Genomic DNA, 15245 nt, shown 5'->3' on the forward strand with positions numbered 1-15245 from the left:
GGACCCGAAAAAAAACAGAAATACTTTACTGATGGCCGAGGGGGGAGCAGGTCAGCTGCAGACGCTCAAATTCTCAAGAGATTTAAATTATACACATAAGTGAAATTATAAGAAATAGAAAGAAATTTCCCCTCAGGGATCAAGGAAACATTTCTGATTCTGATTTCTGAAAAGCAGTAAGAAATATGAAATATGTGCATTAGGAATTAAAAAAAAAAAAAAAAAAAAAGGAATTAAAAGTGTGTGCATATTGTCTAAATATGTTCCAACAGAACATGTTAAAAGTCTGTAAACACCATACACACACACATGGGTTAAGGCACTGTTGAACTGTTGTCAAGTCCAAGAGGGATAGATTATTCCACAAAATAAGAAATCTAAAAATATGTGCATTAAAAATTTGGAAAATAAGTATGTGCCTGATGTGCAAAACACAGCAGGACCAGGAGCCATCTGGCGCCACCTGTAAAAAAAAAAAAAACTTCAAATCTAGGAAGGAACAAGGCAGTTTTTGCACGTTTTAAAGTGATCACTGAAGCTCTGAAGCTGTGTGTGCGGTGTTTTCTGTCTTTACTTTTTTAAACAAACCTTTCAGAAGGTCCAAGTGAGATAAAACAAAAAACTACATCTGATCTGAGATGGTTTAAAGAAGCTGAGGCGAAGCTGTGCCGTGCAGAAGCAGGTACCTGAACACACGGACCTGAAAACACTGATCCACCCTGTCATCTTAGAGATACACCTTTATTTTGAAACTCCCACAGCACCATCTCTGTTGAAGCTCACCTCCTTCCTAAAGGTTCAGACAGCGCCACCATCATGCAGACGACAGGATTTCTGCTCCCCTCTCTGGAGTAAATCAGCAGAGTGGAGATATTCTGGGTTTCAGAGAAAAGACAAATCATAAGTCGTGTGCAGACAATTAAATAAAATCCTCAGGAAACATGAGAAACTATTAAAAATACAAAACTATAACAACAGATAGATGTCGTCTCTGAGTCGGTGTTTCCTCCTCGCAGGTCTGAGCCGGGAGCTGTGGGCTTCATGCAGCTCTGGTCCAGCTCTGCCAGGGTTGGTGGTTCCATTCCCTGCAGTTTAATCCGTGTGTTTGTGTTTTTTTTTTGTTTGTTTGTTTGTTTGTTTGTTTGTTTTCCCAGCAAATTCCGAGCCGACAGCGGAAAATCCTGGAGGAAGCCCACGAGCTGAGTGAGGATCACTACAAGAAGTACCTGGCCAAACTGCGCTCCATCAACCCGCCCTGCGTGCCCTTCTTCGGTACGCTCCGCAGTTTCCTTCACAACACCTGACCTCACTGCAAAAACACAAAATCTTACCAAGAGTATTTGTCTTATTTCAAGTCAAAAATGTCTTATTTCTTCAAAATATCTCATTACACTTAAAATAAGACATGATCACCTCAGAAGTAACTTGTTTTAAGACAATTGTCTCTTGTTTCAAGTGAAAATTGGCTTGAAACAAGTGAAAATTTGCTTGTTTCATTGGCAAAATTTGCCAGTGGAAAAAGTGAAAATTCACTTGAAATAAGTGAAAATTAGCTAGAAACAAGAAACAAATTTTGCCAATGAAACAAACAAATTTTCACTTGAAACAAGACTAGTAATAAGACATTTTTAATTTGAAATAAGACAAATAATCTTGGTAAGATTTTGAGTTTTTGCAGTGCTTTCTGACCTTATGAATGTCATCCTGACAAAACAAATCCCACAGATTACCAAAAAAAGCCACTAACACTGAAACTAATAAAAACTGAACTGAAATAAAGTATTTTCAAAAAGCATTAAAAAAAAGTCAAAATGAAATAGAAATAAAAACACATGAAATACTCAAAACTGTAATAACCTTGATGGAAAGTTTCATCACAAATTTGCAAGAAAAAACTTGAAAATTCTAGTTATTTTCTCAAAAATACATGACTTTAATCTCAGGATTTCTGAGCTCTTTCTTCTTATAATCTCAGAATTTTCAGGCTTTTTTTTCCTCATTAAATATGAGAGTTATTTTCTCTTTGATTTACGACTTTAATCGCCTCCAGGCCCCATCATATTGTCCCTCTACAGTGGCCTTTAATTAGCTGTTGAACTTAACCTGCAGGACAGAGCAGCTGATCAGAAGCGTCCACGCCCGTCCCGTACGGGGACGTGGTTCTGCCAGGCCGGACGTTGGCAGGTTGACTTAAATCCTCTGAATGTGCTGGTTTTGACAGGAATCTACCTGACCAACATCCTGAAGACGGAGGAGGGGAACCCCGACTTCCTGAAGAGGCACGGCAAGGACCTGATCAACTTCAGCAAGCGCCGGAAAGTGGCCGAGATCACCGGGGAGATCCAGCAGTACCAGAACCAGCCGTACTGCCTGCGCGTGGAGGGCGACATCAGGGTCCGTCAGCCGCACTGCACCATGGGAAACATTCATGAGACACGGGATGGGGGAGAAAAATCGATTCATTTTCCTCTATTTGAGTCCTCGATTGTGTCCGATTTTAAATGTCCCAAAGCTGAACAGACCAGTGAGAGGGCCGGGACACGTTTATCTCCCGAGTCGATGCGATCACGGTACTCGGGTGCCGATTCTTTATGTGTTACGATTCGATATAATGAATTATTGCAATCCACAAGAGTCTCAGCTTTCCAGTCAAAGCCAACTGATGCAGCTCCAAGACTGTTTAGGTCCCAGTCTGCACACACACACCATTTTACAACAGGCCACAAGAACACATGTGGACTGCAGGCTTTGGGGCCCAAACTGCATGGGATTAGCAGAAGGTGGGCGTGTCTGCAAAGGGGAGAGAACCCATTTTCATTCACACAGCTGGAGGTCAGAGGTCAAGGGACCCCGCTGGAAAACACCATGCTAGATTCTCCCTCTCCAAAATTTAGCCGAACTTTGGCGGGACATTTAGCCCAACATGCCATGCTCGGTACCAACGGATTCCTTAGGTTGTCCAGTTCTAAATGATAACTTTAAAACAATTCACTAATAAAAAAGGTCGTATTAGCCTGCATGGTAATTGTGATACAAATTTAACCGCATTATATTACCTGTAAGACCATAAGAGGTACCTGTGGCCATGACCTTAACTCCAAGAAAAGCCTCTGGTTTTACTGGCCTGACTTTATCATTTCTCTTTGTGCACGACACACTTTAAGAAAGAGAAAACGTGAATGAAGTCAGTCGGGCTTTAAACTGCTTGCCGTGGTCATCTGGCGAGTTCAGATCAAAATGGTGTTCGTGGTTTGGTCACGATTTCAGGAGTTTTAATGGTCACATGTGCAGCCGATCCCCCCGTGCAAGAACGTGCTGCAGCCAAACGCTTTCCTCTGTCCGGCCTCCAGACCGCGCCAGGACGAAAATAAACATACAGACATACACAATATAAAAAGATATAGAGCAATATTAAAATACATAGAGCAAATACAAAGCTAGAGGTGAGTCACTCCTCGGATATTGAGTCCGACCAGCTTCCTATTTTAATTTGAACAGGAACGTTCATTCTCCAGTTCAGGTTCTTTGCTGTGGTCGTTTTCAAGCTGAGAGTAGAAATCAGTTCTACTTTGGCAGCGTTTTTGATCAACTAGTGAGATTTAATGTCATTTTCTTGGCTGAATTCTATCAGTTTGGGAATTCCCAGAATTTTTTTGATGTTTTGGGACAGAAATGAAAGTAGAAACGTTCCTGCAGAGACTCCTGAATGACTGAGTCGTAGTTTCCAAATCCATTCTTTGACAGGCCATCACACCTCACCGTTCACTGTCTTTATCTACATGACGACACTCGCTGAACATCGGAGGACTTTGCGTTCTCCGTTTTTGAAATGTGTTCCCGTCCGCACACAGACGAGCTCACACATGTCCTGTCCTCTGTCTTCCCCGGTGCAGAAGTTCTTCGAGAACCTGAATCCCATGGAGGACAAGTCGGAGAAGGAGTTTGCAGACTATCTGTTCAACAAGTCGCTGGAAATCGAGCCTCGCAACGTCCGCTCATTACCTCGATTCGTAAGTACCTGCCCACGCCCCTCAGGTCCTCCTCAGGTGCAGCTCAGGTAGTCTGACACCCAACAGACCATTTATTAAATCCTAAAGATTACACACAGTCAAAATGTGAGTTTGTGGTTGAAGCAGCCGCCTTATAATGTTCTGCTTCTGCGGCGAACAAAGTCCTCAACATCCAGAAACCACACAGCTGATGATTGGCTGTGGAAAGCAAAACGTTTCCCCGCTTAGGGACTATTTTCCCCGGCGGAGGAGGAGGAGGGAGCGTTTCATATGATATGAGACACTGAACATGCAGAGTCACTGAGACGATGTTTTAGTAACTCCGCCCCCTCCCCTGTGTTCCAGGCTAAGAAGTACACCTGTCCCCTGAAGTCCCCGGGCGTCCGTCCGTCGTCGGCGCGGCCCGGCACCATGCGCCACCCGACGCCGCTGCAGAACGAGCCCAGGAAGATCAGCTACAGCCGCATCCCCGACACCGACACGGAGGGCGGGGCCGTCTCCGCCCCCAACTCCCCCCGGACCCCCCTCACCCCCCCGCCCGCCTCCGCCGCCTCCAGCTCCACCGACGTGGGCAGCGTCTTCGACTCGCCACAGGGTCCCAGCAGCCCCTTCCACTCCAGTAAGACCCGGAGCTCGCACGGCCCCTCCAACCAATCACAGCTCAGCCCCCAGCTGCTGCTCTCTCTGATTGGAGCAGAGCTGGTCTCAAACAAGCTGCTGCTGCGACTGGTTGGACGTGAACCTGCAGACTGTTGACCTGTGTGTGTGTGTGTGTGTGTGTGTGTGTTGGGGTGTAAAGGGCTGGTTAGTTAGTGAACCCCGTTCTGATCTAAATTAATGATGAAAACCAAAACGCCAACAAACTGAACTACAATACTCGAAGCCTCTTTCAAAATAAGATTTGAAAGAAATCGGGGCAAAACTTTTTGGAAATTGCAGATTTGAATGAAAACTTTATGTTAACTTATGTTATAAAAACATGTTTTGTCTTTATGGAATACTGCAGCGATCCCCCTTTTCCCGACTTCCCCAGACTGAGACCAGATGTTGGACACCATCTCCACCTCTGGACGTCCAGTGGTTAGGCTCCTATGGGTAGCATTTCCTGTTAGCTTAGCATAAAGACTTGAAGTCTATGGGAGTCATTAGCCTGGCTCCGTCAAAGTGAAAAAATAAACCCTCCAGCAGCTCACTGTGGAAACGGTGTCCAACATCTGGTCTCAGTCTGGGGGGGTCTGGACGAGGACATTTACATGCAGCTGGGTTTGAACCCGGCCGCTGTAGGTCTTTATTAACAGGCACTGAAATAAAATCAGGACTAAATTACTGCAGATGTGAAATGTGATATTATCAAACACTTACACATGCATACTGAGATTTGAAAAATGTGTAGTGAGGTTTGAAAATGTGAGTCCATTATCTGCACATAGGTGTATGGATTTGTGATTGTACTGTAGTCACATTTTCAGGTTTGTAAATGTGCATCCAGATCTGAAACATGCAGTTAATTAGTCGCTCGTCTTCCTTTTGCCCACACGTCAAGCTGCATGTCCAGATTTGCAAAATATGACATTACGCACTTGCAATAATGAAGTCTTGATTTTATTTTCATCAAAGATACCAGTAAACATCGCTATGGAGATCATTTCTCCAGATATTTGCGCTATAAATTTTACCCATAGTGCTCAGCCCCGTGTGTGTGTGTGTGTGTGTGTGTGTGTGTGTGTGTGTGTGTGAGGTTGGTGCTCCTTGGCTCAGATGTTTAGCAGGTCCTTTGTTCTTCCTTTCCTCCCTCTGACTAACCAGCTCAGACTAACCCACATTAACCCTAACCCCGGCCCCGCAGCAGGTCACATGATCAGACGCCGGCGTTGCGCCCCCAGCAGGCGGGGCAGGTGACGGCGGGACAAAATGTTCTTCTGGAAATGCAAACTGCGTCGGATTGATTTGGCAGCCAAATATCAAATGAAATAAAACGGCATCACGAAGCGTCTGGATTAAAATGTCCTCTTGCTGCCTGAGCAGAGAGCTGGAGCAGCACCTGGTGAGGCCGGCCAGGTGCTGCCCCAGGTGAAGGAGGTGGAGCCTCTGCTGGGTCTGTGTCAGTCCAGTCACTTCCACAGCAGAACAGCTCCCAACATGAAATCCCACTCAGAAACCACAGACACCAGCACCAGCACACGGGACTGTCACTGTATTTATTTGAGGAAATTTAATGATTATTTTCCTTTTTGAATTGGATTGGATAGTAATCATTCATACACAAATTCATACGTAATGACACAACATGTTGGCGTGTTGTTATTTTACACTGTGATAATCCTCTGTTGGTGTTGGTTTGTCGTGTCTGTGTGTGACTTGATGCACGTCCTGTTTGAACTCAGTTCTCACACACGTTTTTGTAGTTCTTTTTTTTTTTTTTTTTCCATTTCTTTTCATTTAATTCTCCTCTTGAGAATGTGAGCCCCTGCCGCTGACCCACTTTCCCTCTCGGGATCAGCGGAGGGTTTCTGAGTCGCTCTGACTGTGAAAGTGTGCTTTTATTTTGGAAGCTGTTCTGCTGTGGAGGTGAACGGAGACACAAACCAGGGCTGTGGATTAGCAGCTAATGAGGAGATTTCACCACACACACACACACACACTCACACACACACACATATTCACACACACACACACACACACACACACACACACACTCACTCACTCACTCACTCACTCACACACACACACACTCACTCACTCACACACACACTCACACACTCACACACACAGGGAACTAGACAGCACAACAGGACAGCAGAGGACAGGTTTGTGTGAGTTCAGGTGTATCGGGGGGCGGTGTGGCGGGGGGGCGGTGTGACGGGAGGCGGTGTATCGGGGGCGGTGTGGCGGGAGGCGGTGTATCAGGGGCGGTGTGGCGGGAGGCGGTGTGGCGGGAGGCGGTGTGGCGGGAGGTGGTGTATCGGGCGGTGTGGCGGGGGCGGTGTGGCGGGGGCGGTGCGTCGGGAGGCGGTGTGGGGGGGGCGGTGTATCTGTGGCGGGAGGCGGTGTGTCGGGGGGCGGTGTGTCTGGAGGCGGTGTGTCGGGGGGCGGTGTGGCGGGAGGCGGTGTGGCGGGGGCGGTGCGTCGGGAGGCGGTGTGGGGGGGCGGTGTATCTGTGGCGGGAGGCGGTGTGTCGGGGGGGCGGTGTGTCTGGAGGCGGTGTGTCGGGGGGCGGTGTGGCGGGAGGCGGTGTATCGGGGGGTGGTGTATCGGGGGCGGTGTGTCGGGGGGCGGTGTGGGTGGGTGTGGCGGGGGCTGGTGTATCGGGGGGGCGGTGTGTCGGGGGGCGGTGTGTCGGGGTGCGGTGTGGGTAGGTGTGTGTTGCTTCAGTTTGTGAGTGAGGTCTGGTTAGTTGATGTTCAGGTGTCCTGATGTCAGCATCAGGGGCTGACAGACACACAGTGCTGACCTCAGCAGACACTCACTGTGTGTGAGGTCACGAGGCGTGAGGCCCCGCCCCCTGTCCACTCTGCACCCAGCTGACACTGCTTTAATATGTCGGGGGGGCTGGGGCCATTTGACCCCCCAGCAGGGGGAGACACTCACATGCAAACTGACTCACAGTCCTCTCCTCCTCCTCTTCCTCCTCTCTCCTCCTCCTCTTCCGCCTCTCTCCTCCTCCTCCTCCTCCTCCTCTTCCTCCTCTCTCCTCCTCCTCTTCCTCCTCTCTCCTCTCTCCTCCTCCTCTTCCTCCTCTCTCCTCCTCCTCTTCCTCCTCCTCTTCCTCCTCTCTCCTCCTCTCTCCTCTCTCCTCCTCTCCTCTGTCCTCCTCTCTCCTCCTCCTCCTCTCTTCTCCTCCTCCTCTCTTCTCTCTCCTCTTTTCTCTCTCCTCCTCCTCCTCTTCCTCTCTCCTCCTCCTCCTCCTCCTCTTCCTCCTCTCTCCTCCTCTCTCCTCCTCCTCCTCCTCCTCCACAGCCTGCGACAGCATCTTTGCTGCGGTCTCTCTCCCTCACGGCCCACGTTAGTATGACCCTCCTGAGCCTCCATACATCCACACCTGCTCTCATTACTGCATCCACAGCTCCGCCCACCACCCACCTGTCTGACCACTCACCTGTCTGACAACACCTGTCTAACCAATCACTCACCTGTCTAACCAGTCACTCACCTGTCTGACCACTCACCTGTCTGACCACTCACCTGTCTAACTATTGCCCTGTCTAGCTAACATTCACCTGTCTAACTAGGTGAGTGATTAGACAGGTGAGTTTGATCACTCACCTGTCGAACTGACCACTCATGTCATGTCAGTTAGGGAGTGAGGTTCCTCACACACACACACACACACACACACACACACACACACACACACACACACACACACACACACTGAGCTGAGCCTCATGTTGGTTTGTTACCTGCTGCTCACTTCCTGTTGGCCTCTTCACTGACTGACCTCATTTACTGCTGCCCAGCCTCACCTCTCACACCTGTCTCACCTCTCACACCTGTCTCTCACCTCTCACACCTGTCTCTCACCTCTCACACCTGTCTCACACCTGTCTCACCTCTGTCTCACCTCTCACACCTGTCTCACCTCTCACACCTGTCTCACCTCTCACACCAGCCTCACCTCTCACACCTGCCTCGCGCCTGTCTCACACCTGTCTCACATCTCACCTGTCTCACCTCTCACACCTGTCTCACATCTGTCTCACCTCTCACACATCTGTCTCACAGCTCTCTCACCTGTCTCACACCTGTCACACATCTCACCTGTCTCACAGCTCTCTCACCTGTCTCACACCTGTCTCACATCTCACCTGTCTCACATCTCATCTGTCTCACACCTGTCTCACATCTCACCCGTCTCACACCTGTCTCACACCTCTCACCTCTGTCACACGTCTCACACCTGTCACACATCTCACCTGTCTCACATCTGTTACACATCTCACACCTGTCTCATACCTGTCACACACGTGTCTCACACCTGTCACATCTCACCTGTCTCACACCTGTTACACATCTCACACCTGTCACACATCTCACCTGTCTCACACCTGTCAAATACCTGTCTCACACCTGTTACACATCTCACACCTGTCACGTCTCACCTGTCACACACCTGTCTCACACCTTTCAGGCTGTCAGTAAAACCAGTCGGTGTGAGTCTCTGATGTGTTCGTCAGATGGCCCCGCCCCCTCCTCCCCTTCACTCGTCTCCACCTGTCACCTGCTCCCTGCATGTTTTAGCTCCACCCACATCCTGCTACTGGCACATCCTCTGTGTTTCCATAGCAACAGTCTGTCTCCATGGTTCGCGTCGGTCGTGTTTTCTGTTGTAAAGTGTGAGGCTGACTCTGCCACTGAGCTGCAGTGACGCTGCACTCTCTCCACCTCTGTTTACTTCCTGTTTACTTCCTGTTTACCTCCTGTTTACTTCCTGTTTACCTGCTGTTATGCTATGTGGCTACTGGGGCAGGTGAAAAAAGTAAATAAATAAAGTTATCCGTCTGTCCGTCTGGATGCTAAACGCTGTAAATCCTGTGTGGACAGACAGAAACAGCTGAGCAGCAACAAACAAACAAACAAACAAACAAACAAACAAAGTGTGAAGACAGGAAGTGAACAGACGTGATGATTCTGGAGCGAAGCAGCGTCACACAGCAGTGTGTGTGTGTGTTGTGCTCACTGTGTGTGTGTGTGTGTGTGTGTGTGTGTCAGGGTCGTCCTCGGTGTCGTCCATGGTCAGCTTCAGTCGGGGTTCAGAGGACGTCCCGGTCCCGCCCCCGGTGCCCCCCCGCCGGCGGCCCGAGTCGGCGCCCGCAGAGTCGTCACCGTCCAAGGTAACAGACACACCCCGATTAAAGGGATAGTCCGTGTTTTTAGAGAGATCAGCCGACACGGATGCTGCTGCTAATCAAGAACACACACAACAGATTTACAAACCTTTACAAACTTTACAGTGTCAAACTTTACAGTGTCAAAGTTGACAGTGTCAAACTTTACAATGTCAAACTTTACAGTGTCAAACTTTACAGTGTTAGAACATCAGAGGCACAGTCAGAAATACTTTGAATTTTTTTTTTTATCAGAAATTTAAATAATAGTTTGTTATTACACATTTTTATAAAAGTGAAAAATTAGCAAAAAAATTACAAGTAAATTACCGAGGAAAAAAAATGACTTAGAATACAGCGGTCCCTCTTTTATCGCGGGAGTTACGTTCTAAAAATAACCCGCAATAGGCGAAATCCGCGAAGTAGTCAGCTTTATTTTTTCCAATTATTCTAGATGTTTTAAGGCTGTAAAACCCCTCACTACACACTTTATACACTTTTCTCAGACAGGCATTAACATTTTCTCACTTTTCTCTCTTGTTTAAACTCTCAAAGTTCAAACCTTCGTAGAAAAATAAGTCCAGTATTATAGAATGAAGGCATTCTGTGCTGTACAGGAGACACGGCACGGAGGAGACTGATTGACAATGGTCTACAGTCCCTTAGCCAATCAGGACGCAGAACACAATGCGCAGGCTCTCCCTTAGCCAATCAGGACGCAGAACACAATGTGCTGTTGTTAAAAAAAAAAAAAAAAAAAGCATGCAAAATTGCACTAAAAAAAATCTGCGAAACTGCGAGGCCGCGAGGTGAACCGCGTTATAGCGAGGGTCAACTGTAACTTGAAAACAGGTTAAGTTCTAAGTTTTAACTTTATTTAAAATTACATATTTGATTTTTTTTCAGAACATGTCGATATGTTCTCGTGTTGAGCTAAATGTGTTAGTGGAAGGTTGATGTGAATATGGGGTGAAATGTCCCTTTAAAGTGTCACTTTGACTTCACGTTGTTTGTTTCCTCCTCAGATGATGTCGAAGCTGGACAGCCCCCCCGCCGTGCCCCCCCGCCAGCCCACCGCCAAGCTCCTCCCCCCTCGTTACTCCTCGTCGCTGTCGTCCTCCTCGCCCCCCGACAGCCCCCCCTCCCTGCCCCCCCGCGAGCCGCTCAGCTCGCCGCTGCACCTGCTGCCGCCGCCGCAGGGCCGCCCCCGCTGCGACCTGCTGGCCCAGGCCTTCTTCCCCCCCTCCACCCCCTCCGCCATCGCCCCGCCCTGCTCCGCCTCCTCCTCCTCGCCTCCTCCGCCTCCTCCCCCCATGACCCCCACCCCCTCCCCCGGGGCCAGGAAGCTGCCCCCGCCCTCCCCGCCCCTCCTCCCGGACGGCCCCCCCGTGCCGCCCCGACACGGCGTCCCCAAACTGCCTCCCAAAACCTACAAGAGGGAGTCGCTCAGCCACGCCCCCCTGCTGGACACGCCCCCCGCGCTCTGATTGGACAGCCTGGACTTGTTAAAAGGGGCAGAGCAGCAGATTGGACTCCCTGAGGCGAGGGGGCGGGAGGGGGCGGGGCAACAGAGCGGACATTGCCCAGAAGGGGCGGAGCTAAACAAGCTAACACTACAGCCGATTGGACCAGAACGAAACCAACAAAACTGTACAAAATGGATGGATGTAAAAAAAAAAAAAAAACTAAGAAAAGAAAAGAAAAAAGAAGAAGAAGAAGAAATAATAATAATAATAAAATAACGTGGACGTTGTGAGAAAACAAAGAAACCGACCAATCAGGAGGTTCTGATCCAACCTGGACTGGAAAAAAAAAAAAAAAATCATGTGCCCTTATATGGAAAAAGAAAAACTTGTATGAAAGATGATTGTCAATCTCATCTCCAACAACAGGAGAGTCTGTCTGTGTGTGTGAATGTGTGTGTGTGTGTGTGTGTGTGTGTGCGCGTGTGTGCGTGCGCGCGCGTGTGTGTGTGTCTCTGTGGTCGTCAGCTGATTTCATCCTCAGTCGGTGGTTTTTCTGTCGGTCGGGATCGGACCTGGACGAGTCCAGAAGGTCGGCGGGTCCAAACCTCCTCCTCCTGTTGGAAAAGGGACTGGGGAATCCTGGGTAAAAGATGGAACTGTGGGTAATGTAGTCGGGTCTGTGGGTCTGAGGTGTTCACGTGCCAGTAGTCGACAGAGTACCACGACGCCTTCAGGTACCCTACCACACCAAAGAGGTACTTTTCAACAGTCAAACCAACCAACACAAGTGATTGTTAGTGCTTTTCTCTTCTGATTCCCTCTCTGTTTGCCAATGAACGTGTAAAAAGAAACAAAAAAAAACAAGAAAAAACAAAAAAAAAAAAACAAGATGATGATGATGATGATTGCCTTCTTTAAACAAGGGAATAAACGTGTTTCTACCACTGTGGGCTGGACGGAGCGCCGTGGGAACAACCACCCCGTCCCGTTCAGGCTGCGTCTGAATGTGTCCGAGTCTCAACATTTCTCTTTTCACCTGCCATTAAAATGCCTCTCAAGTATGAAGAACGCTGACTTTGACCTGACTCGTCCTTCCTCACACACACACACACACAAACACACACACACACACACACACACACAGGGATCATATTGTGACATTTGCTTCCTCAGGTCAGCCTGCTGTTCGTAATATTCCGAGAAAAAAACGTAGAATTTCCGAGAGTAAATTTGTGAATTTACAAGTAAATAAAACTCGAGTATTCTTTGAGATTACAGTGGTAAATTTGTGCGAAACGAACTATTAATTATTCTACTCTATAATATTTTTACTGAAATCTTCTGTGTACATACAGGACAAGACAAAAAAAAAACTAAAAAACAAAAAACAGGACACAAAGGGGAAAAAAGAAAAAAGAAAAAAACAGCAATACAAGGAAGAAGAAAACAAAAAAAAACAAAAAAAAAACAGCATATTTCTGGAATAGTCTTAGTCATGATGGTGTGTTACACTGCTCGGTTACCACCTATCTTATGTCCACTCTGGTGAAAGAGAGAATACAGCAGGTGGAAGGCACCTGAACTCTTAATTATGAGAGAGAAACTCAAAATGTTTGAATTTATAAAGTCACAAATTTGTGTTGAAAAAACTCTGAGATTCTGAGATTAAAGTGGCAAATTTATGAAAAAACACATTTATGAAGTTTTTCAGTGTGTGTATATATATGTATAAATGTGTGTATATATGTACACACACAAACTAAATCCCTTAGAAGACAAACTAGTTTTCCCAGTTTTTTTTCTCACAAATTTGCGACTTTATAATCTCAGAATTTTCATGTTTTGTTTTCTCATAAATTTGTGAATTTATGTGCTTGTAAATTTACCACTTTAATCTCAGAGAATATCCAAGTTTTTTTTCAGTAAATTGACCACTTGAATCTCAGAAAAAAAAAATCTGCCAAATAAATTATACTATACAAAACTATACTAAACTATATATAAAAAAGTTTTTTTTTTCTCTGAATACAACCTCCTCTCACTCAGGGTCCATCATTTATTTTTTCCTCCCTGCCATGAGCCTTATAACCTTAAATCAGTGCATGACTCAGCAGAAATATGACGGGTGAATAAGGCAGAGGGACGCTGCCGCAACAAAAATCTAAATAAGAGCCTGGAGCTTTTAAAGGACGCAGGTTTCAGGTGGGATCAGTGAAGAAGCTTTCTGAGGCGTTCAGGCTCTGCAGGAAACTACAGTGAATTTGTTGGTGATGATCAGGGTTTCCAGATTACACTGGATTACACTGGATTACACTGTGAAACCACTGGCAAGTCATGAAAATCAAACACCTGAGCGTACCAAGCCACAGACAGGACACACACACACACACACACACATACACACAGCTCTGCATCTCATAGCTGCAGCTGACCTTTGACCTCTGACCTCACTGCCTCCTCCTGCAGTGTGACTCTAATCACACTGAACAGAAACAGTGATAAACAGAACCTGCCACATATTCTTAAAAAGAGGTTTTGTGCACAAATGAATTAATACTGAAGCTGAATGCTCCTGCAGTCTCATGAACGTGATGATAACAGATCCTTTATTTAGCCTCTCAACAGGAAAAGTCATTAGTTCCTCAGTTTTATTTTAATTGAATACCACTGGTGCCCTTTCAGTCGTTCATGAAACACACCTTCATTTTCTACCTTTTACCGTCTATTCAGTGAAATTAAGATAATAATAATAATGATAATAATAAAACTTTATTTGTATAGCACCTTTCATACAAGAATTGCAGCTCAAAGTGCTTCACAATAAAAAGAAGAACATTTGAAAACACATTAAATAAAACATTAAAAAGAATAAAACACAGCACAGGGTGGAATTAAAAAGAAAAGGCTAAAAATTGAAATAAAATTTGAAATAAAACAAAACATGCAAATAAAACAATAAAAGACAACAGTGTGGAATAAAACAGGAGCTAGTTAAAGGCTAGAGTGAAAAGGTGGGTCTTTAATCTTCTTTTAAAGATGTCTAGTAAGCTGGCTTCCCTGATGTCTAAAGGTCGTGTGTTCCAAAGCTTAGGGGCGTAAGGAATAAAGGCGGCATCCCCAATTTTCTTTCGACTGTTGTAGGGAACCAATAAGCAGCAGACGATCGCAGTGTTCTTTGGGGTGCAGAGCGAATAAGGGAGTTGGCAATGTAGCTCGGTCCCAGCCCATGAAGAGCTTTATATACAAGTAGGAGAACCTTAAAGTCAACTCTAAATGTTACAGGGAGCCAGTGTAGGGCAGCTAAGACCAGACTAACATGCTCTCTCTTCCTGGTTCTGGTTAATAAGCGAGCAGCAGAGTTTTGGATGAGCTGAAGTCTGTCAGTAGTTTTCTTTGGGAGGCCGGTAAAAAGTACGTTACAGTCATCAAGTCTGCTTGAGATAAAAGCATGTATTAGTTTTTCAGCATCTTTATGATTTATAAATGGTCGCACGTTAGCGAGGTTTCTAAGGTGGAAGAATGATGTCTTCGTCACCTTGTTAATGTGAGACTTGAAACTAAGATCTGGATCCAATACAATGCCAAGACTTGTAACCTCAGATTTAATCCTGGGAGCCAGTTTCCCCAAGTTAATGGACAGCATCTCTCTTTTTGTTTTGGGGCCAACTAACAGGATCTCTGTTCTGTCTTCATTTAGCTTTAAGAAGTTATCGCTCATCCATTTGTTCACTGCCATGAGACAGGTAGTGATGGAGTTTATCGCTGTAGCATCATTTGGTTCGGCAGAAATATACAGTTGTGTGTCGTCCGCATAACTATGAAAACATACATTGTGCTCTCTGATGATGTCACCGAGTGGCAGCATGTATAGTGAGCATGTAAGATCTCGTTAAGGAGTTTTTTCCAGATATGAACTGGACATTTTAGTGGCTTTGTGTTGCCGT

General features: G+C 46.5%; 1 protein-coding gene across 1 annotated transcript in view; it reads left to right on the top strand.

Moving 5' to 3' along the window:
• sos1 (son of sevenless homolog 1 (Drosophila)) overlaps positions 1–12366 on the top strand; it is a 49427-nt gene extending 37061 nt beyond the window's left edge. Inside the window, exons 17-22 of the mRNA XM_030068811.1 lie at positions 1155–1272; positions 2222–2394; positions 3894–4010; positions 4356–4629; positions 9720–9841; positions 10861–12366. Coding sequence (XP_029924671.1) covers positions 1155–1272; positions 2222–2394; positions 3894–4010; positions 4356–4629; positions 9720–9841; positions 10861–11322 — 1266 coding nt within the window. The 3' untranslated portion in view covers positions 11323–12366. The remainder of the gene's footprint in view (positions 1–1154; positions 1273–2221; positions 2395–3893; positions 4011–4355; positions 4630–9719; positions 9842–10860) is intronic.
• Positions 12367–15245: the final 2879 nt, after the last annotated feature.

This window comes from Myripristis murdjan, chromosome 1 (genome assembly GCF_902150065.1).
Source record: "Myripristis murdjan chromosome 1, fMyrMur1.1, whole genome shotgun sequence".
Classification (NCBI taxonomy): domain Eukaryota; kingdom Metazoa; phylum Chordata; class Actinopteri; order Holocentriformes; family Holocentridae; genus Myripristis; species Myripristis murdjan.